A 25208-nucleotide genomic window follows, 5' to 3' on the forward strand; every position below is an offset into this window, starting at 1 on the left:
GAAACAGACTCTTGCTAATTGCTAAGGCAAATCTGTGTCACTATGAGATAAGTTTATTGTAAACACATGTAGTGAACACCCCCCCCCCCCTCCCCCCAAGTATATTACCCATATTACCCCCAGTAAAGAGGTCTCCCATCGTGTGCTGAACAAATTTTCATTTTTATTCACTGCTCTTTATTCAGAGATGTAATAGACAATAGCTATTTCCCTGACACACCAGGGTGCAAACTATTTATACAGGCTGCATTTGACCATCATATTTAAAATAAGAGATACTTTGTTTTGACAGTAATAATAGTCCTATAATTTAAGTGTTTACAGCAATATATTTTTTATATATAAAAATGTGCACTTCTTCCACACAGAAGTAATCTGAAACTACACATTTGATCCACGAACCACAGAGACTCAAGTTTGCCACATTCATCAGTTGTTATCACAATGTATGTCTAATAAACAGCTGAAACCACTACTGTCAATGATATCTTTGCAGGTTACGGCATATTATTTCGAATGCCATTTGTATCAAATATTCTTGTTTCTTCTCTTTGTGTTGATGACCGTAACAAACATAATTGACATCACAGTCTAAATTTCCAGCTACCATACCTAAATAGCAGAAGACTATAACCAAAGCACTTGTATCTACTGTAATTTCCTCAGGTTTACATCAGAAAGTCTGACAAGCATGTGCACACGCACTGACATGTACACACAAGCAAGAACACACATTCAATTATCACGGTTATTGCAAGCCACATTTACAATAACCTAAAAACAAGAAATTAGGAAACTTTTCTACAAAATATGAACCAGGACTGCTTACCAGGCAAGACACGAAATATGAACTTTTATTCTCACTGGCAGTGTTAGAGCTGCTATCACCCGTTCTCTTCCCTTAACTTTTCAACATTTTGCACTCAATGGCACATAAACAGTAACAGTAAATTTACAAGAGTCTCAGAAGTTTTTCCCTGTTATGTAATTAGCTACACACTGTAATACTTTACTGATTTCCCAGACTTTTTACCTGTATAGGTTTTTTTCTACGTGTGGTGTAACCCTGACAAAATGGTAACCACATTCTCTCTGCAAACATATTTCATACTCTCCAATAGATGAAAAGTGCTTGCAATCAAATGAAAAAACACCACCACAATGTTATTCATCTTCAACCACTTTTTTTTGGATTAATTACACATGGATTAATGAAATAGTAGTTTCCTGATTAAATATGAAATCCAGTTAGTTCTGCAACAATGTTGGTACAAGATACGCAAACAAAATACTGCCTATAAACTTTCCAACATTAACCATCATACACAAAACAATACATTTACAACAGTCCATCAACATTACACACATTAGTGCATGTGGTTACTGGTATGCAAGACAGAATGGCCACACCTTACTGCAATTGACAACACACTGACAAGTGACCTTTTTTTGCATGAAAATGCACAGAACAACTGTGGCAGCTCCACTCCCACCAGAAAGTACTGTGTAAAGCACTTGCACATATTTTCAGTATGGTACACTCACCCCATTTTCAGAAGCTGTATTCAAGCGCACTAATTTAGCGTATGTATCAAAAATCTTTGGAAATCCAACTCTCACAAATTAGTTGGATACACTAAGATTTTAGCATGACCCCATTCTTTCAGATTCACCTATTGCTCACATTACAATTCACAGTGTTACAAAGAGAACCACTTTTCCAGCATGACTGCAGAAAAAATGCATGCAAACTATCACATTTACATGCAAATTGCCTGTAAGATGCCCTAATGTACACGAGAAAACCTGGAAACATGAATGTAAGCACATTGGGATCGGTATCCTACTTTCAGAAATTACACCTGGATTCACTGCTCCACAGTCTCATGTTTCTTCCACGAGGCTATCACAAAAATGAAACGTTGGGGAGGGGGGGAAAAAAAAGCTCTGCTTGGGACATAACAAATGTTATTCATTATAAAAGGCACCCGTTTCCTTTGAGTGGTGATACACACGAAAAATATCGAAGCACATGTTCCAAGAGGCAAAAGAGCATGCATCGATCGCCATTAACAGGCAGCCAGTTACTAACAAGTCAGTAGTACACAAGGTTCATGCTCCCACATCAGAGTGGTTAAATATGACATAGTGGTGCAGGCAGGTACACCCCCCATCCCCCCCTCCCTCAAGCTGCTGAGGAGAGAAACAGTATTTACTTTTTCTTGAGTGTGAAGAAGCTACGCCGTTTGGGCTCATCCTTGCGGTCACCAGAAGCAGGCAGCGTCTGGGAGCGTGATGGGCCGGCAGATGCATCACGTTCGCATTGCTGGGACAGGCGAGACACCCAAGTGTTCATCTCATCATCGTCACGTGCCTGGAAGAGGTATTCTGCTCCATTTGACAGCCTGTGTAGAAAAGGAGACAATGAGTAATACGTTGCAAAACAACAGTACAAATTTGTATTTATTTATTTTTAAAGAAGTTGAAGTGTGTATGTGTGCGCGCACGCGCGCCCACACACACACACACACACACACACACACACACACACACACACACACTCTTTCAACATACTGGGAATATGTTTAAAATTTTTTAAATGATACTAATGATAGAGAAATGCACCCCCATCTCCCTGCAGGTGAGCACGTGTGAAAAGATTGGTTTTACTATCCTAAAATGCTGATATTAGCAATTTTCACATTACTTGGGATGTCCCACAGAAATTTTTTAAGAATCTTTATGACTTTACTTTCAATAGCTAATGCTATGCTTTTGAACTACATAACAATTAACGTCCACTAGCATGTACTCTTCTACATAGTCAACATTGTATCTGCAACCACTCTTCCCTGCTTTGTGCTTTCCTATTCATTTCTTGATAATAAAACATTATATTACTTCCAAGGGACAATCTATTATTTTCTTTTGCACCCCCTTGCTTGCCTGACCAACAAATGTTCTTTCCATTATGAATGTTAAAGCTTATCGTGACTAAATAAATGATCAAAAAGTTTTGTTTTTTGGACATCTTCATCACATTTCTGTTCTATCCAGCTGGTTCTCATTAACTTTATTCCAAGCAACATTTCCATCTAGTATAAGCACCATCTGTCAGTCATTGAAGAGAGAGAATCCACCTTTCACAAACATACAGAAGCACCTTGACAAATTGTTTTTCTATTCAATACCAAACAACTCGTTCACTAGTAGTTGTCTTCTTATACTTTGCTGCTGCAATCCTTTTTCTGGTTTCAATGCAACATTTGTTCATGCAGTGTATTTAATGTTCCTAAACAACAACATTATCAACTTTTGCCATTTTATTTCTTTAAATTTTGATGTTAGGTTTTCCTCTAATCTTTGATTTGCTTACTATCACAAATTCATTTCATTCTTTCTTCTTTCTTTTCTTTTCCTTTTTTCCTATTAATTTTAAGTTCAAAATATTTCTGTATTGTTGCAAATTTAGAATGTATACATCACCTGCAATTTTTTTGCAGTGAGAGAGAACTCACTTCATCTAAATTCCAGATGATTTTGTTTTTACAACTTTCATAGATTTTATAACAAAAATGTTAAACAAATATGATGACAATTGTCTTATCTGTTTTCGAATTTAGGTTTCGTATTGCTCTCTATTAACACTATCCTTACACTTCAGTTTTGTATGTGTTTTATCCTTCAAAATTGTGAACAATATATTTCAGGCAATGCAGTCAAATGTCTTTTCTAAATCAATAAAGAATACCTATGTACAATATTAGATTCTTGACACCTCGCAAGCAAGCTCTCAAGTGCTACAATGGTTTCTCTTGTTCCCATTTTTGTCTAAAACCAAATTCATCTTCAAATTATATTCAATTTTCCATTTTACTCTGTTTGGTAATTATGGATGAGAGTATTTTTGCTGCATGTGAAATTAACGTTTTATAATTGTAGGTGTCTCTTGTATCCTGCCTTTTTTTTTATGAATGAGTAGTATCTTGTTTTCTACAAACCCATACAGAAGGTACCAACAATAATAAGAGCATTTTATAATCAGAGAAAGTTCATATAAATGTGTAATAATTGGTTCTATGTTAGTAGGAAAAGTCTAACCCATTCATGTCTTATCAGTTTACAAATAATTCCATGGTACAATAGCCTCGACAGAAAGGGCGGTGGGGGGGCAGGAGAGAGTAGGGAGGATGGGTATGTAGGTTTATATTTAGTAACCATTGTCTACTACAGAATATGAATAATAATAATAATAATAATAATCAAAAATATGTTGCATCCCACAGTCAATTATTTACATACAGCAGGCACTGACAGGAAGAATTGCTACTCACTTCACCCTAAATATGTGCTTTCTTTTTGTGTAATCGGAGGCAACTTGGCAAGCACCTCCACGCAAATCAACTGGGCTTTCTCCCTTGAAGAAGGTGTCGGGTGATGTCTTGTACGTCTTCTGGTCCTTGTAGAACATTAGCAGGTTACCTCTGAGGACTGCATACACCTTGTCCCATGACCTACACACAAACAACAATATAAGCAAAATATCAGATTTAATAGTCAGTCATTTAACGCTTTCAGGCCCTCTGGCTACAATTTTACTGAATGTTCAATCTTTTCATCATGCACAAGTGCTGCCAACTGTTGGGCATCACTATCAAAACATCATCAGGTCAATACAGCAGTGCACAACACTTAGTGACCACCACAATACACAGGTGTGGTTGGTTCACTATATTCCACCGTATAATTAAACACTGTTATTGTTATTTTGCTTGCTACTTCTTGAATTAGCATATTACTATTTATTACAATAGAGAATATCTCATAATTAGTTATTTGAGTCCGTAAAATGTACAAAGTATGTGCTGAAAACAGGCATATATTTATGTATAAATCTTGCATCTAAAATTACTGAAAAATCACCTAAGAGCATTACCACATAAATAAATTTTTCCTTCCTATAAAAAAAAATCTGTTCCTGAAGGGTTAACCTGAGAACAGAAAGTGTCTGGGGACAATAGAATCTGGCAAACTCTCTTTCATAAGCATTGGGAGAGAATGCACACAAAAGTACCAGAACAATCATTAATTTATCTGTTATAATTTATTTATTTAACTTTCATCCATCCCTACCTTAACTCGCTTCCTGCATATGCACTTCAGACACTTCGTAAGAGTATTTACAGAGTAACAACTTCAGTCACTTCTCATCAAGTGACACCTTACAACAGACAAGACACACAAAACTGCATTTTCTTTTATCTCATAGAATAAGTTATCTGTTAAATTAATTGTGAACTGTGTTGCCTCCCACGCGATAGTTGCATTTTAGCATAAGATACTGGAATTGATGGTCGTGTGCATGAGGTGAGCTTGCTCTTGTGTATGAAGGGTGTTTGTTCTCTTTTACTGGTGATGGTTGTGGCCGAAAGCTTTATGTAAGTGTCTTTTACTTGTGCCTGTCTGCAACAGAACTGTAGTTAAAAAATGCCACAAGAAATATTCACTGGAGAAAACTTTAAAATAATGGAAGACAGGATGGCTGTCCACGACTTTATCCCCAGAAAGCAAAATTCCCAGTAGTGTGACACAACTATACATAGCTTTCGGAACCGTGAGCTCTTTCATCGAAGGAGGAGGTCAATTTGGAGAAGGCTGGAAAGAAGGCACAAGCACTCTCATCCTCGAAACAGCTGCCTTCCTCTCAACAAGTGGTCCTTTTCAACCTTTCCTTTTTCCTCCCCATGTAAACAAATGTAAAAGTGAGACCTTCCTGGCTTTCAGAAATAATAGTTACTTCCTTGTGGAGAAAGGAAGGATAGATTTGGGAAAGTCACTCAGACCCCACCTCTAGTGAGGAAAGGAGTACACAAAGATGACAGGGAACACATCACAGAGAGGTCACAATTGGTGCATTAATTCTCTTTCCATTGATTAGCAATCGACTTCGCTTGGCTATCTCCTCACTGCATTTGCTGTCCTTTCTTCCCCATTTATAAATAACTTTTCTTCTTTGGCTACTGGTTTTCTGTATTTAGCTATCTGCTCCCATTTCACAGCAGTCTTATGTGTTTTCAGCCATCTTTATAATTGACAACTATCTCTTTCGTTATTTTCTTAGCATTCTTACTACATCCCATTTGTTCATGTATAGAAACTCTTCACTTTGTCCTAACATTTTCTCATTAAGTGCACCAGTCAAAGTTCTCCCTCACTTTTTCAGGAATTTCATCACCATTCCATAACCCTGTACCTCAATATCGAGTGCTTACTATTGTACGAGGGGACTTCAAAAAGTAAGTTCCATATTATTATGACAGGTCAACTGTGGGTAATTTTTACTGAGTACTGTACTATGCTTCAAAGTGATTCAGATACATGACAATACTTTTGAACACAGTCACAAAGTCCCCATAACAGTCAGAACGTTCTGTCTCTCCTTCCGACTGTCGACGACAGAAATTGACTCCTCGATCGCACAGTCATTTGAAAAATGTCGTGTGAATGCCCTTATCATCGGAAAATCTGTAATGCCTGCAAAATCCGTTCCTCAATTGCCGAGGCACGTGTCAGTGGTCTATGTCGACAGTCTTTCTTACCGAACGGCACCGACCACATCTGTGCGCCTCGGTCAAATTGTCGGTACCATTTCCTACAGCTGTAAACAATGAGTTTGGTCCAAATACCACCAGAATTTCACAATGAGTCTATGTGCAATTTAGACATTTCACTCACAAGAACAATACTTTTCTGAGTACTTCAACTTTGTAATTAATTTTCAGTAGCCACACCATTTCACCTCCCACACTGCGATGCACCTGTTATTTGGTACTGCAGCAGAGCTGCCTGCAGGAAACCCAGCACATTCACTCTCTTCCAACATTGTGCCATTCTTATTATGCAATGGTCTTAGCGTGGGGAAAATATGTGCAATTTCATCTTGATATGGCTTTGTACTACCTGTGACCTGCTCTTTCTGACACCTCCCTGTCCCTCTTTGCCTACCCTCATCCTGACCACAGGTGTGTACCTCCCATCCTTGTTGTACGAGTAGAACTAAAACTAATAATGTTTTCATCATGCATACGTGTCCTGCAAGCTGACTCATTCCACATCATTTCAATAAAAGCATCGTTCAAATTTTTAATCTTTTTTGTCATTATAACTCAAATACTATAAGATGTACATGGAATTTACCACACACATCAATCACAACACAACTCCCAGACTGCCTTCGACAATGGGGCTGCAGCAACTAAAATGTTACAACAGTCAACAACTGTGCAGTTTCGGGGATGACAGTAGTTAACCGTGAACTGCCATAGCAAGCCACTACTGCAAGCAGTTCCAGCAAACAGTGCTTTTTGTGTGTCAATATCATTGATTCAGGCTGCAATGTCAGCACCAGCTGACCTACGAGCTGCTGTGGCTTCTCTTGGCACGCATACTGTTTGTACAGGTTTTTCTTCTTTTAAATGGGTATTTGCTGTACCTGGAATTTTGCCTCATAAAGGTAAGCAATGGTCAGTCATTCCACCTCATTTTAATTTAAATGTACCATTTAATTTATTAAGTGCAGAGTAGACTGAAGATAATCCATTGTGCACCGAAATGCTCCAGAAATAATCAAACTGAGTGTCATGGGCCCTACCTGTTTGATGCTTTCTTTGTGGTATTTTCCCACTCGTGTTTCCTCACAAGGTTGCCCTCCATGTGATCCTCCTCTGCGCCTGGGCTGGGCCGCTCTGTAAAAATGGTCCACACGAGGTAATTAAAGACACTGGACAAGTGCTACAAAACTAACTGGATGCAAGCTTCCAAAAACACTGCTGCTGCAGCACCTCGTGAAACTAGCACAGAGCAGAAAGCTAATAACATTCTACTCACATCATAGTACAGTTGTAATTAGTTATCACAAGATACAAACACAATAAATAAATCTGATTTCAATCTTCTTGCTTTGAGGACTGGCTGGTGCATACCATATCTGTAAAAAAGGACCAAACAAAGAGGCAGTGACGAAAACAAATCAGGACTACAATCAGTGTATTGAGTCTCCCTAACTAGGTGATAGAGCATCTTATTAACCTAATTCTTCATGATAGAGTTTTCTAAGTCACGTACCATTGATCTTTGATACTTAAAGAGTAGAGTACAGATGTGGTGACTGGATGTTTTCATTTGTTAAAAAATCTCTCTCCAAAGTAGCACTCAGATAGTCGATGTTTCAGGACCTATTTAGCATCATTTGCACATGATAGTGATGGAAAAAAATACCTAAAACCATGCACCAGTTCATCAAATGGAAACTTATTCAGGCATAACTAGACACAAGCCTACATCTATCTTCACGAGATTGTGCACACTTCCATACAGAAAAAAAACATCCTTCTTTCTAAAATAATACGTACTACAAAATGCCTCCTGCGGGGCATGTTGACTCAAGTTGTTTTTATTATTCAGTAGCAGCACAAGCAATGATAAATCTAGTGGGACACCTACATATGCTTTGCTTCTTTCATGAAGCAAGACCACAATATTTTCGACAAAACAAGGTAACATTCATTGCAAAGGGAAGAGATGCAGAAATTAACAAAGTACAAAAAGGATCTAAAAGAGGAGAAAGAGCTCCATATTTAGACACGGTAATGTTCTCAAACATCTTTAACGAAGTTGAGAAATGTGCAACTCAGTAAGACAAACAGATACGAAATATATGTGCTGCATACTGTTAAGATACCCATGTAATTCACATGTAACAGGAAATTTGCAAGGATGTCATGCACATTGACAGTTTTACCCGACAATTCAGCAATGGCAGCACTGATTAATTCTGCATTCATCTGAATGAAGGATTTGGAAAGAGGAAGTAGAAAATTGGCCATGGTTTTTGCAAAGGAATTGTCTTAGTATTTTTGCCCTCACAGAATTTCCTTGGTGCAGTTTAATCCCGAAACTATCAACTAAGTACTATGGTATTTACAGAAAACCTTTTTCATGTAGAAAAATGGAAGAGGAAGAAGAAGAAGAAGAAGAAGGGGAGGGGAGGAGCAGCGTGAAGGACGTGAACTACAAGAAAAGAGGCAATCCCACAACTGCTTTCCACATCTACTTATTTGGGATACCTTGTGTGAAGAAAACATTCAACTTCATAACTACATACACTCAGTAGCCCATAAACAACAAACTGCTGCTCTGCTGCCAACTGTTACGAAATTTTCCTTCCTGTACGTAACATTAAAACTCTGCGCAATATTTCAAGTTCCACATTTTAATAATCATTGCACTTTGTGCTCTTCTTCACAAGTCAGTGCGATGCTGATTCCAGAACCATCTCGGCAATTTTATGTGAGTGATCACAGCACATACCTGAAGAGTGAAAAAATTACAAGTAGCACACAAAGATGTATGTAGCTCAGATACATCAAAAAGGAGATACACACGAGCCTGGAAAGGGTGGGAGGGAGCAAAAGTAACAATTTTATTACCTTTTGTTCCACAGTGGAATAATTACTGCAGAAACTACACAAAATACTGTGAGTTTTTGAGCAGCTCATACTTACACAGCAGCCACATTCTCCGGATGAATGATCCTTGTAGTACAAATGCTAGTAACAACACAACATTATCAAGACACTCACATAAGCTACAATGATAAACAAAACAAAAAGCTGGTGTACAAATGGGTACAACAATTGTATCAAATTCTACACTACTAGAGTTATGGCCAAATTAGCAGACATTTTACTTAAGCAGAAAAAAGGGAGAAAAGAAAAAATAGGGTTCAGAATAAATGCAGAGACAAATCTTTTACCTACCATCCTTCTAATCGTGGTGTGGTATTAATGAAGAATATGGAATATTTTCAAAATTTTTATTACGTTGCTCCTGAATGTAAATTAACAGTATCTTTATAGCTCTTATTCAGGGGATGGTGCACACCGATTCTCAGCACCAATGAATTATTTCACAGATTCCAGAAATAATATTTTTTAAACTATGGAATTATATTGTAAACCACAGAGTGCCAGTGATTTCAAGCAGTGTTTTCTTCAACATTGGTCTTTAATGCACACGCCTACAAAGGATTGCGCGCGCGCGCGGGTGGGGTGGGGGGGGAGAGATCAATATTATTTAGAAGGAATCAAAAATATAACCATGCTTCTGATGGCATCCTGTGGCCATTTTTCTATAAAGGCTGTGACAGGCAAAAGATTGAGATGGGAGAAAGTTGAACAGACTGGGGAGAAGTAGGGGACATGATGACAGGGGGAACAGTAATAAAAAGTAACGGGTGGGCGAGGCAGGAGGAAGTCAGCAACAACATCATGCAAAAGGGGTGGGAAGAGTCTTTAGGTGATTGAACAAATCACTGTTTTACTAATTTAAAACGAAATTAACTCTCTTTCGCTTATGTACACATTGTTTCACTGTATTCAGGGTGAGTCAGAAAGGACTTTACAACTTTGGAATGATACAGTAATTTATTGAGAGATCTTACAGCATCGGTAGATGTGACATTTTGTATCAAACAACCTCAAGTTTGATTCACGTAGTGCAGTATCCCATTCCGCAACGAGGAGCACCCAGCATAGTACAACATTAAAATGGCTACCTCCACTAGTGTGGAGCGTGCTCACTGTGCATTTTGGTTTCATGAAATAAACTCTGGCGAATCAAAAGCAGGGCTGTTTGCTACAAAGTGACAACTACCGATTCTGTAATTTATCTCAGTAAATTTCTATAGCATTCCAAAGTTGTCAAGTCCTGTTTGACTCTTCCTGTATAACATTCTCACTGAATAGACTTATTTCACTATGTCACACAAACCTCACCATTGGGTGTTCATGTTGCTTACATAATAATTTCAACACTCACAAATAAGAGCTATAAAGTCCTCAGAATAGGTCACGAATGGGCTTCGATAAAGGCCAGACGAGTGACGAATCCCAGCCTCATCGAATACAATTTGTGTACTTTACCACGGCGTCTCCTCATTCGGTATTCCAACCTACACCAAAGACCTTACCAGCTGCAGCGCGCTCCAATGTGCCCTCGTCGTCACTGTGTGCGCCGGACGTGCCAGCCTTCGGAGACCTGCGCCACGAGCGCAGGCTGCGGAAAGGTGACTTGGAACGCGAGCGGTCTTTCTTCCTGTCCAGGCTGGCTGTGGCGCCCGGGCCGGCCGGCGTCACCGGCGGCGATGTGACGGCCACCGGCTCCTTTGTCGGACGGGGCCGAGGGGTAGCTGTGAGCGGGTCAGGGATCGGGTCAGGGACAACTTACGGGAGCACAAACATGAATGTGTCAGCCAATTGCACATCTGAACTGTCAGCAGAATCGGTTGCGAGATTACGGTGCCGTCGCAGATGTGAGAGAGCTCTCGTGCAGTTTGCGAAGACGAAAGTGATTATAACTTTGTAGGACAATTTTCATACCCAGGACACTCTTCCTTTCCTCTTTTCTTCAATGCCTATCTTAATTTAATACACATAAATATATTAAAGAAGAATGTTGAAAGTACGTTGGGTATATGGGCAACCAATGAAGAAGTACTAAGTCAAATTTAGAAGAACAGACTAAGAAAGGACAGGTTAATAAGTCACGTCCAGAGTCATCACGGAGTTGCCAGTTTAGTAATGTGAGGGGTAGAAAGTGGGAAGGGAGGCCAAGACACAACTGTACTAAGCAGTTTAAGTTGGATTTAGGCTACAGTGCTTCAGCAGAGGTGGAATGATTGCACTGATTAGTCCAACCAACCTTTGAACAGAGGATCAAAAGGACAACTTAAAAAACTCTCAAGCACAAAACAAACTCACTACAAGAATAATTGCCATTGACATTGAAATGCAATGACTTGTTTATTGTGTGCTGTGGTATCATATTTTGACAAAATTCTGGGTGTTCACAAAGAACATTCTTCTGTCATAGAAAAGTAATTATAACAATCTGCAATGTCTGTTTTTGAAATCCACACAAACCCTTTTTCCAATTCTCTGGGAGTTCTAATTATTCTGTTCTTGCACATTTACCATCTCGTGAGGTTTGCTATAAGTAGTGTGGACTCATTCAACAGGAATTCACTCAACGAACACTTGATAGAAAAAAAAATTTTCATTTGGATAAAACTCTCTCAACAATTGCAAAGAAAAGTGTGTTGCATTCTGTAAACTATCCTCAAGTGGATTACCAAGAAACTGAATGAATATGAATCATCAGAAGTCCAGGTTTTCAACCGTAGCTAAGAGGAATTATGTGAAATACATTTGTGTTGACCTGCTGCACACCAAATAGATATTACTCAGGTGGCCACACGGCACCCAACACAAAACAAATTAAGAATAAAGAAATAATCGTCTTTCTAATGCAGCTACTGTTAAGCAATGAAAAGCTTCTGTTAATGTCGAATACAATTTCCCTTTTATTATATGTGATAAGGTACTGAGGAAAAAGAAAGTTCTCGATGTCCCAACTCATTATTTACGTAAAATGTTGCACAAAGCTAAAAATCAGATGCCTGAAAGGCAACCACAAGGGATGTTCACACAGGAACACTGTTCCTGTTTCTGACTCTCTGGTACACAATTTCTGTATGAAAACACGCAACAGACATACGCAACAGAATGAAGGTTCTAGCCGATGCGACTTCCTAATGTACATCACTCACCGCCCATGCCCATTGCTAACTGAGCAATCCTCCGTCCTTCATGTTCTCACATAACGCATTGGCATTTAGTTGGCAAATATGACTTATTTTCAGAACCCTTTATCAGTTATCAAAAGCAACATTCACGTGATACTCAGTACGCCCTTTTCTTGCATAATATACTGTGAACTGTGGGTGAAGGGCAACACACGTTCCAAACTCCTAGATTTCCTGAAAGTGATTGTTACAATGACATTCTGAAGACTGTTAACAAAGGTCCAAGAATACGGACTAGACACTCAGATTAGCAAGTGTTTTAAAGGCTTCTTAAGTAATAGAACTCTGTACACTGTTCTTGGTGGCAAGTATCATCAGAACAAATATATCACCAGGAATGTCACAGTAAAATGTAATAAGACTGCTCCTTTTCTCTATAGATACGAATGATCTGTCAGACACAGTAACACTTTGTCAATGTTTGCTGGAGACACTACAGTATCAGGGAAAGTGTCACAGTTAATGTGATGGCAGAGTTAATGTGATGGCAGGAGGATACAGAATGAACTGGACAGATACTCTATTTGGTGCGATGAATGACAACTTACTCCAAATGTGACAAAATGTAAGGTACTACATATGAATAGGAATACAGTATTAGTGGTGTGCAACTTGACACCATCACATAGACTAAATATCTAGGCATAATGTTGCAAAGTGAGACGAAATTTGATCAGCACGTACGTTCAGCTGTAGGAAAAGCTAAAGGTCAACTTTGGGTTATTGGGACATTTCTAGGATAATGTGTAGTTCATTTATAAAGAATGATCACATACACAACACAACGGAATACAAGTACAACTCATTCTGGAGTACTCCCCAAGTGTTTGGAATGCCCACCAGGTCAGATTAAAAGAAGATATTGAAGCAATTTAAAGGCCTGCTGCTATATTTGTTATCAATAGGTTCGATCAATGTGTGTTATGGAAATTCTCTGTGAACTCAAATGAGAGCTCCTGGAGGGAGGAAGACATTCTTCCCACAAAACACTACTGAGAAAGTTTAGAGAATCATCATTTGAGACAGGTTGCAGAACAATTCTACTGCCATCAACATAGGCTCACAAACACACACACACACACACACACACACACACACACACACGCACACACACGCGCGCACGCACGCACGCACGCACGCACTCACGTGACATGAACAAATTACATGAATGGGAAGGAAATCTATAGATATAATGTGCAGGTACAAACAATGACTATAGTTTTAAAACAAATTGGATGATTTATTCAAGAGAAAGACCTTTACAGATTGAGCAAGTCAATACTGCATTCTGCATTGGTCCACCTCTGGCCCTAATGCCATCAGTTATCCACATTGGCATTGATTTGATAGTTCTTGTAAGTCCTCCTGACAGGTATCGTACAAAATTGTCCAATTGGCACATTAGATGCTCAAAATCCCTAGCTGGTTGGGGGGCTCTGTCCATAATACTCAGAACATTCTGAATTTGGGAGAGATCCAGAGAACTTGCTAGCCAATGTACAGTTTGGCAAGCACAAAGACGAGCAGTAGAAACCCTCACCACCTGTGGGTGGGCATTATCTTGCCGAAATGGAAGCCCACGATCGCTTACCGTGAAAGGCAACAAAACAGAGTAGAATTTTGTCGACATACTACTGCAGATGACAACCAAAGGGGTACTGCTATGAAATGAAACGGCACCCCCGGCCACACTCCCGGCTGTCAGGCTGTACAGCAGGGGACAGTCAGGTTAATATCCCACCACTCTCTCAGGTGTTTCCAGACAGGTCTCTGCCCATCATCGAGGCTCACTTCAAAAAGCGAAAGTCACCGCTGGAGACAGTCGCACTGCAGTCAAACGGGATTTCACACCGAAGGCGTATCTGGAGATGGCCCGGACAGCGGTGCGTTACTAACCCTACTGTCACCGACCATACGGCCCAACAGCTGTGGCCAACAGTCTGGGGTGGCATTTCTTTTACGTACCAGAATGCCTTTAGCTTCGATCAGTGGCACCCTTACGGCATGATACTTCGACGACGTTCTACAACCCATTTTGTTGCCCGTTACAGAAAGCCATCCCAGGCTCACATTTCGGCAAAATAATGCCTGTCTGCACACAAAGAGTGTTTCTGCTGCTCGTATTTGTGCCTGCCAAACACTACCTCACCCAACAAGGTCGTCCGATAACTCCCAAACTGAGAATGTTCTGAGCAGTAGAGACAGGTCCCTCCAACCAGCTCGGGATTTTGACGATCTAATTTGCCCGTCAGGCAGAAATTGGCACCGTATCCCTCAGGAGGATATCTGACAACTAAATCAGTGCCAAGATGAATAGCTGCTTCCATTAGGACCAGAGTGTACGAACTAGGTATTGATATGCTCAATTTGTGAAGCTCTTTTTCTCGCGTAAATCATCCAATTTTAACCATTTGTCTGTCTGTTTGTGCTTGCGGTCAACAAGGCCTTTGTTGGAGGAGGGAGAGGACACACACACACACACACACACACACACACACACACACACACACACACACAACATTCAAGGACGAGATGGGGAGAGGGTAGGTCAGCTAGGCAGTCAGGAGGTTAGACCGGGGAGCGGGCGAGAGAGAGAGAGAGAGAGAGAGAGAGAGAAGGGGGGATTGTTGTTGGAGGGGGGGGGGGGGGGGTGGAAAACAAGAGAAGTAAAAAAAGACTGCTTGTATAGTAGTGGAATAGATGGCTGTGTAGTGCTGGAATGGGAAGGGGCTACACGGGTAACGACAACGACTAAGAGGTAAAAGCCAGCAGTGTTGTGGCAACGTAGGATATATTGCAGGGGAGTTCCCACCCGTGCAAGTCAGAAAAGCTGATGTTGGTGGGAAGGATCCAGATGGCACAGGCTGTGAAGAAGTCATCAAAATGAAGAATGTTGTGTTGGGCGCAGCAACTGGTGTTTCAGCTGTCCCTCGGCCACAGTTTGTCGGTACCCGTTCGTGCAGACAGACAGCTTTTTGGCTGTTGTGCCCACATAGAATGTGGCACAATAGTCGCAGTTTAGCTTGTAGATCACGTGACTGGTTTCACAGGTAGCCTTGCCTTTGGTGCACTGGAGGGAGGATGTATGGGACAGGTCTTGCATATAGGTATATTACAGGGATATGCGTTCGTCACTACAAGTGCAATGGCCGTGGGTGGATAAGGTGTACGGAAGGGATCTCTCGGTATGGAATGGGTGTCAGATGTCGAAGTGAAGGTATTGCTGGTGATTGATAGGTTTGATATGGATGGAGATACTGATGTAGCTATTTTTCAGGTGGAGGTCAACATTGAGGAAGATGGCTTGTTGGGTTGAGTAGGACAAGGTGAAGCAAATGGGGGAGAATGTCTTGAGGTTCTGGAGGAATGTGGATAGGGTTTCCTCACCCTCAATCCAGATCACGAAAAGGTCATAAGTGAATCTGAACTAGGTGAGAGGTTTGGGATTTTGGATGTTTGGGGAGGATTTCTCTAGACTGACCATGAAGAGCTTGGCATAGAGGGAAGCCAAGCAGATGCCCATATCCATATCCTGGGTTGGTTTGTAGATAATGCCTTCAAAGGAGAAGTAATTGTGAGAAGATATAGTTGGTCAAGGTGACTAGGAAGAAATTATAGATTAGAATCCGTTGGGTGCCGGGAAAGGTGATGGTCGATAGCGGTAAGGCCCTGGATGTTAGTTTAGTTAGATGTTGGTTTAATGGGAGGTCGTATCAATAGTGACAAGCGGGACACCATGCGGTAAAGGAATGGGAACTGTGGAGAGACTGGAGTAAATGGCTGGTATCTTCTATATAGAAGGGTAGGCTGTGTGTAACTGGTTGAACGTATTGGTCTATGAAAGTGGAGATTCTCTCACTCGGGGTACAGTAACCAGCCACACTGGGGCGTGCTGAATGGTTGGATTTATGGGCTTCGGGAAGCATGTAGAAGATAGAGATGCAGGGAACGGTAGAGATGCAGGGAACAGTAGAGATGAGGAGAGGTGTGGACTCTAGGGAGAGGTTCTTGGATGGGCCCCAGGATCTGAGGAGAGACTGGAGATCCTGCCGAATCTGGAATGGGTTAGCTGTGGCAGGGTTTGCAGGTGGATGAATCTGACATCTGGCAGAGTCTTCCTGCCTGGTAATCCTTGTGGTTCAAAACAACAGTGGTGGAGTGTTTGTCAGAAGGTAAGATTACAGGGTGAGATCAGTTTTTAGATGGTGGATTATGGTTCTTTCTGCAAATGTAAGGTTAGTTTGCATGTTGAGAGATTTGGGGACTGATAGTGAGGCAAGGTTCAAGGTTAAGATATTCTGGAAAGTCAACAGGGGTGACTTGGGGGCAGTGAAGGTGGATCACTGTTGGGCAGAGGAGCGAACTGAGTCTGGCAAGGTACAATCAGCAACACCTCCACTTTGACAGCTGGCACCCCTTCCATTCCAAGAAATCCCTTCCATACAGCATAGCCACCCGTGGCTGTTGCATCTGTAGTGACAAGCAGTCCCTCTAGAAATATACTGAGGGTCTTACTGAGCTCTTCACAGATCGTAATTACCGTCCCAATCTTGTACAAAAATAGATCGCCCGTGCCGTATCTCTCCAGTCACGCACCACCTCCCAAAGTTCCACCCAACTGAATAACATTCTCCGCTAGGGCTTCAACTACCTCTCGCCGTGCCCTGAAATGAGGAATGTACTACCCACTATCCTTCCCACCCCTCCCACAATGGTATTCAATTGTCCACATTACCTACACAATACCATCATCCATGAATACACAATCCCTGCTCCCAACCCCTCGCCTCGTAGCTTATATCCCTGTAATAGACATAGATGCAACATCTGTCCCATATATAGTCCCACATCCACCTACTCCAGTGCAATCACAAGCATCGCCTACCCCATCAAAGGCAGGACTACCTGTGAAATGAGTCATGTGATCTACAAGTTAAGCTGCAACTACTGTGCTGCATTTTATGTGGGCATGACAACCAAAAAGCTGTCTGCACGAATGACTACCAACAAATTGTGGCCAAGAAACCACTGAACCACCCTGTTACTGAGCACACCACTCAATACAACGTTCTTCATTTCAACAACTGCTTCACAGCCTTTACCATCTGGGTCCTTCCTACCAACACCAGCTTTTCCGAACTGTGCAGATAGGAATTCTCCCTGCAGTATATCCTATGTTCCCTTAACCCTCCTGGCCTCAGCAGCAAGATGGTCACCTGAGTGTACGTGCACGCACGTGTTCGTGTTGTCTATTTCCAGCGAAGGCCTTGTTGACCGAAAGCTCACTTCTTGACGTCCTTCCATTGTGCCTTTCTGCGACTCAGCATCTCTGCTACATGGTGAGTGGCAACTATCCGTTTCATAATACTGTTACATTCCATCCTGGATTTTCCATTACTGATCATATAGTCCATATCCATGGCCCTCATGACCACTACTTAGTGGATTCCAATCACATCAACATCATTCCAAGTACTTCAGAATTAGAAATAGTTATAATTTAGGGAGATTTTTGTGCAGGTTAATGTTATGTGCCTGACAACTTCAAGCAAGTGTAACAGGACAGTGAGGGCACACATCAGAGATACATATTGAAGAACAGAGGAAAACAAGTTTTTGCCTGAGTATTAAAAAGGACACAGTTTGAAGTTTTCTTCCTTTTATTATTAAACTAACTGCAGAAACTTGTAAAACTGGTAAATGGTGATTCCATGTTACTGGAAGTAACTATATGGCAACTACAAGTGAACATAATAAATTACACTAATACTAAGTCGTTATTAACTGCAGCATGCAACTTCTTCACTCTCCTGACAGAGATGTGTAAATTGGCCAAGACACAAGAATAAAAATGCAGACACTCACACACATGCACGAAACCCTTGCCTGATTGCATTGGAACAGTGCCAGAGCTCATCACTTCCAAACTAGATAAAAACCAAGAATGGTTGGGTTGTCAACTGCCATTTACGTGCAAAATCATGTTATATGCCAGCAGCTGGACAACTTTCATTACTGAACTGGCACTGATCTCAGCATAATCAATGAAGAGGGAACACTACAAAAATTTAGCAGTTGCACACAAAATACAAGAAAAGACAACCATCCAAAAGCAAGCGAAAGCATAAAATAGGAGTTCATTCCTACAGTGCACATGCAACAATTGTTGGGAACATTTACAGCATTAGCCTGATATCACTATACTGGTGAAAGCATTACATACAGGAATTATTCTGCAAATGTTCCCAAGATATGATTGCTACTTACCTGTAAAGATGGCGCCTTCCTCCAATTGAAAGATGCATGCCTTTCAAAATTAGAATTCCATGCTATTCACAATGCAATGTGGCATTCTCTCTAAGGCTACTTGTTCCTTATAAACAAGAGCATGAAAAATACAGAATTTTCAGAAAATGGGCAAGTGTAACATAGTTGTCACAATGCATGACAGCTAATAATATGTTAAGACCACTATCTCACACAAGCAATATTTTACCATCTTTAGGCTTGGAAATCAAAAGCTAACATTAATATTAACAAGAATTTAAATGATTACCCGTCAATACATGCTTGTCATTGAGTGTGACACTTTTGAAGTAGTGATTCAGCTTTTAATGTGATCTATAAGAAGGACTGCTACTACTGTAGACATTGTCTTATTTGTTTTACCGGCCTCTCTTCTGCAAACACAGTTTTATAAATAATATGGGAGTCAGTATTTTATGACTGAAATAAAGGACTATTTGGGCTTTTATTTAAAACTGTTTCAATGCTCACTGAAATAATTTTTATTATGCTACCAAATGATTTTTTTGTGATCATAGACAGTTCTCATGTTTAAAACTACTTTCATTGCCCAATTCCCCCCCACCCCCAACCCTTTCTTCTATATTATTTCTATGCATCCTTGGCGCCCCTCAACCAACACACAGGTTTATTGTAAAAGCTAAATTGTGAATAATGAAAGTAATTTTAAACAGGGGACCTGTTTATGATCTTGCTAAGCCCATTTGTAGGCAAACCACAATTGTTACAACGACCACTGAAGGTACTTAAAATAAAAGATGCCTATTCCAAAGAAGACTATTACATGAAAAAAAATGATGGAATAGCTCCTATAGTGCTTGTTCCTGATGTGTTCAGCTGCACAACTTTCCCACCCACCACTTTTTTTGTACAGGTGTCACATATTTACCTTTCAACTGTGTATAAATTTCAGAGTGAGTACAGAATAGACTGATCAAATAAAACGCAATTTATAGTACCACCCAACTGTCCACAAGGATGCACGGCCACTGGCAAACTGTGGCCGAGAGCAAAGTCCACTACCCTCTGGCACACCACGCAGCTGAACATAATGTGCTCTATTTCAATGGCTGCTTCACTAACCGATCCATTTGGATCCTCCCCTCCACTGCCAGCTTTTTTGAACTGCACAGATGGGAGTTATCTTTACAATACATTCTCCACTCTCAAAATTATCCCGGCCTCAAACTGCGGTAACATACTGTCCCCTCACTGTCCACGTAACAGTCTCCACCCTCTCTGCACCATCACCCCCTTCCTATTATCATCTCCCACCTTCCATTTGCCACCCTCTGCCAACTCATCCACCCACATTTCCCCAGTCTTCTCCTTTCTCACTCCGTTGTCACGACCTCCCTGCTCCACAGCCTCCTAACACTACACCTGTTGGCAGTCTAGTCCCTGCACGTTCTGCCAGACAACAGAGCACTTCTCTCCCCTCACTCTTACACTGCTATCCCTTTTCCTTCCCCGTCCTCTCCCTTCCATTCCATGTGACAGCTGCACTCTGGTCAACACTGCCAGAGATGGTGATACAAGAGGTGTTTGAAAAGTCCGTGCAAAAATAAGAACTACTTACATGTTTGGGGTAAACCTTTTTTATTTTTCAACTGTCTCCTTTTAGACTTACACACTTTGTCCAACACTGTTCTAATTTGTTGATCCCTTCCGAATAATAGGAATTGTCCAAGTCTGTAAAATAGCTATTAGTTGTTGCAATTAACTCCTCGTTTGAATAAAATCTTTGTCCCGCCAGCCATTTCTTCAACTTGGGGAACAAATAGTAGTCTGAGGGAACCAAGTCTGGAGAATAGGGGACATGTGAAATGAGTTGGAATACTATTTCCATTAATTTTGCGACCACAACTGCTGAGGAGTGTGCTGGTGCAATGTCATGATAGAAAAGGACTTTTTTGCAGTCCCAATTGCCAGCAGTTTTCTTCCAGCTCGGTTTTCAAAAGGTCCAATAACAGTAAATAATATGCACCTGTAATAGTTTTACCCTTTTTCAGATAGTCAATGAGGATTATCCCTTTTGAATCCCAAAAGACAGTCGCCATAACCTTTCCTGCTGAAGGAATGGTCTTCGCCTTTTTGGTGCAGATTCTCCCTTGGTAAACCATTGTTTAGATTGTTGTTTGGTCTCAGGATTATAGTAATGTATCCATGTTTCATCCACAGTGACAAAACGGATTCTTCCTGAACAGCTGCAAACCATCCTTGCAACATTTCACACAATTCCATTTTTGGTCAAGCAGGGCAATCGCGGAACCCATCTTGTGGATAGCTTTCTCATGTCCAAATGTTTATGCAAAATATTATGTACCTGTTCATTCGAGGTGCTCACAGCACTAGCAATCTCGCACACCTTAACTCTTCTGTCATCCACCACCATATCATGGATTTTATCAATGATTTCTGGAGTCGTAACCTCCACAGTGTGTCCAGAACGTTCAGCATCACTTGTGCCCATATGGCCACTCCGAAAATTTTGAAACCACTTATAAACTGATCTAATCGAAGGTGCAGAGTCACCATTATGTTTATCAAGCTTCTCTTTAGTCTCCTCAAGCATTTCGCCTTTCATAAAGTAATGTTTAATCATCACAAGAAATTCTTTTTCGTCCATTGTTGACAATGACTTGACTTCCTTGATTCATACGAATGCCAAACACAAAGAAATAGACGAATATGGCTGAAACTTGGTGTGCATTCTTTCCAAAGATGCTACTAACTAAACATGACCTCAATACGCACAGGTGGTGCCATCTCTTGGACTTTGCATGGACTTTTCAAACGCCCCTCGTAATGTAAGCGTGAGGTGTGCTTTCTTGTGTGAATGAATGTGTGTGTGCGCACGCTTTTTCTCTCCTTTTCTGACGAAGGCTGTGGACAAAAGTTTGTGTGCAAGTATCTTTTAACTGTGCCTGTCTGCAACTTAATGTACCATCTTGTTAAAAAGCCCTAAAATATATTTCAGTACATGTACAAATAAACAGGAGTTACTGAAATCATATTTTGTGTGAGAAAATTTTCAGTTAATGATTTCAAAATGTTTCATCAACATGTCCATCACTGCATACAGCTTACAGGATGACGCTTCCACATTAAGTGCATCCAACAGTATCCAATATCCTCAGAAATGAATCTTGACTAGTCTAGAAACATTATACATTTTTGACAAATGTAGTGATGTTCAAGCAATTAAGTGATCCGCTTCTACTGTAACAGTGTGACACTTTACGTTTTGACGGATGTATTTTTGTCAGCAGCATTTTCTTACGGTTATAGAGTGGACGGAATGAACAAGCAATGAATTTAACCAATTAACAAAGTAAATAAAGTCCAGATTAGACAGCTAAAAGGTTAACCGGTCACAAATTACATCGACACACAACGACAGACATACATGGTAGCAACTATGGGAATGCGATGTCAGGAAGTGCACACATTTAGTACTGGCAGTACCAGATACTTTCTATTTCATTGACATGGACCACTGTTTCAATATCCCACTTATTTAATTTTTTCTCAAAACAGCGTTAGTTTTAAATTGGAGAGATCAGTTTCTGGTTGCATTACTCTGGCCTAAAATGCATCACTGACGAACATCGTAACTACAATAGTGTCAAAGCTTACTAACATTAAAGCTTCTGTTGTGTACTGTAAACACTTTAATGAGTAACCTTACAGCGTTAGGCTCTTGCACTACCTGACTAGAACTACCTCTAGGTAACACTTCCTAGTGCTTCCACATATCAAACCATTTCTGATTATGTAGCTTTAAAGCCTGTATCAACTTATAATAACTGAACATTTTTTACAAACAACATAGGATTCATGAAACATCCGAGATGTGCAAGCTCCTCTTACGTATCAGAGTAGCCTGGTTCTGCTTTACAGTTTTAATTAAGTCTTGAAACCTACATGTCAGATACTGTCTACTAGTCTTAATCACAAATCTTCAAGCAAAATATTAACGTATGTTGCAGGTTATGTAGTAGTCGTTCTGCCACACTTCTGTAACAATAACATTAAACCCAATTCTTTTGCCATCACAAGTCTGTGAGTGCAAGTGAGCAGTATGCCATCACTGGCATAAGACATCACCTTGTGACATAAATCGCTATACTGCTCCTGCCGATCCGCCACACACTTTTAGCTTAGTTTGTTCCTCTTTCCATGGTTACCAGTTTCACACACCAAAGATTATGTACCAAATTAGACCTCCCTCTCTTCCCAATAACTGAGGAAACTGAGTATCAAAAAAACATATTCCGATCAATTTTATTATCTTTTTTTATGGTAAGGAATTTCACGCATTGCACAAGTGCAAATGACACTGATAATGCTATTTACAAAAGCTGTGAAGCTTAAAGGAAATATTTTGTGTGTGTGTGTGTGTGTGTGTGTGTGTGTGTGTGTGTGTGTGTGTGTGTGTGTGTGTATATTACCCCTTTAGTTTCTTGTGAAAACTTGTGGTTATTCCTTCAGTTGACACTATGGAGACCAAGTCCGAGCACAGCTTGGGTGGCAACTTTGTGTTAAAACAACCATGCCCGAGTATATGTAAGGCCATGATTTTCCCAATGCGGAAACCACTTATCACTTGAAAAATGGACTCATTTTGTATGAGGACAATGTACGGGTATCTAGCAATCTACCCCTTGGCTGGTGCTGCCTTCTGTTGTAAATTTCTAGAATAAAAAAAAAAAACATTAGCAAACTTAACACTTGCTGTCATGAATGGCTGAGTCAATATAATTTCAGCAACGTAATTTTGTACATGTGCTCTTTAGGTTTTGCATTTTGCTATAATTCTGCAACAAATATGACATGTTTGTTGAGTGAACAAAAAACTTTGGAAGCTCAATAGGAAGAAATTGCTCAACAACTCACGTTACACTTCTTTCTTGGAAGTAAAATCGTACTTTCTGTCATAATTACTACAAAATATGTAATCTACCAGAGAATTAAAATAAATATGAAAAATAAATCTATAAGTCTGGCCCTTTTCTAGTTGTACTATTCCTGAAGACACATTGATAGTATATGTGCCAGTAACGCTTTAAATAACGGCATAAATGACCGGTTTTCTATGCCCAATATTCTTCTAAGTGGCCAGCCTCCAAAGTGTTAATTATTATAATTACTATTAAAACAGAAATCATCTCATTTTAATGGCCTTGACACAAATCAAGTGCCATTAATTGGATATGAAATGCCACAGCAACATTGTAACAAACATACGTGGTTCTACAATAGATTCATAATCCTATATTACTTTTATAGTAGATGAAATGCGTGTTTTACTGCTGCCTAATTACCTTTAAGGCCTGCAACTGTATTATTAATGATAAAAAATAAGGAAATTACTGCACCAGTTACATTATTACTGAAAAACACAAAGTGTGTAAGGCATTTATTAAAACAGTCAAGTGCTGTAGTTGAAAGCCATGCTTACACAACTACAACACATAGCAGTGTAATTCCGATTGATGATCTCCAAGTGTGAATAATACAGAAAAAAGAGAAAAAACTTGGGGATGGGAGCAGGGAGGGGAGTGGAGGGGGAGGTGGATGGGAAGAGAGGGATTCTTTAACCATGTGACAGAAGGTGTAAGAAATGCTGTACGTTGAATAACAGGCATGAAAAATGAGTAAAACCAAACTGTATTTAAGAAGAGTGTTATAGAAGGATTACCACTGTTGTTCAGTTCTAATGTTGAAGTAATGATCCAAATTTCAGTCCTATGCTACACATGCAGCTTAAATTAATACCAGCTCTAAAGTTCATAGCTGATTTGGTCCTCCCAGCCAAAAATACTAACAATTCAGAAAAAAAAAATTGTTGAATGAAGTTCACAGATTCCTTGGAACAGAATTTTTGCCATTTTAAGACATAGTGCTCTCTGTTATTAGCAAATCCAAAAATTCTGTAAATTAAAAGTAGAGGTGTGTGATCTTAGGCTTCCTCAGAGTGTTGCCACCTTTAACTGCGTCATACAGACGGTGAGAATATTTTGGCACACTGACTCATTGCCACCCTCACAAGTGGTGCTGAAGGTGGCCGATAGCAACAAGCCAGCCTGCCAAAACCCTGCATCATCTACAAGCAGCCACATGGCTGAACACCTGAAAGCAATCCAAACTTGTGAGAGAGATTTACCTAATCTTGTGTGTTTACACAACAAGTTGT

At 40.3% G+C, this 25208-nt stretch overlaps 1 protein-coding gene across 1 annotated transcript in view; it reads right to left on the reverse strand.

Moving 5' to 3' along the window:
* The window catches only part of LOC124589803 (spectrin beta chain-like), a 140771-nt gene that overhangs the window by 10053 nt on the left and 105510 nt on the right, over nt 1-25208 (reverse strand). The window contains exons 36-39 of the mRNA XM_047131591.1: nt 11030-11248; nt 7652-7745; nt 4335-4514; nt 2217-2405 (exon numbers count right to left, since the gene is read on the reverse strand). Of these exons, the coding sequence (XP_046987547.1) occupies nt 2217-2405; nt 4335-4514; nt 7652-7745; nt 11030-11248 (682 nt within the window). The remainder of the gene's footprint in view (nt 1-2216; nt 2406-4334; nt 4515-7651; nt 7746-11029; nt 11249-25208) is intronic.

Source organism: Schistocerca americana, unplaced genomic scaffold (genome assembly GCF_021461395.2).
Source record: "Schistocerca americana isolate TAMUIC-IGC-003095 unplaced genomic scaffold, iqSchAmer2.1 HiC_scaffold_73, whole genome shotgun sequence".
In the NCBI taxonomy this organism is placed as follows: domain Eukaryota; kingdom Metazoa; phylum Arthropoda; class Insecta; order Orthoptera; family Acrididae; genus Schistocerca; species Schistocerca americana.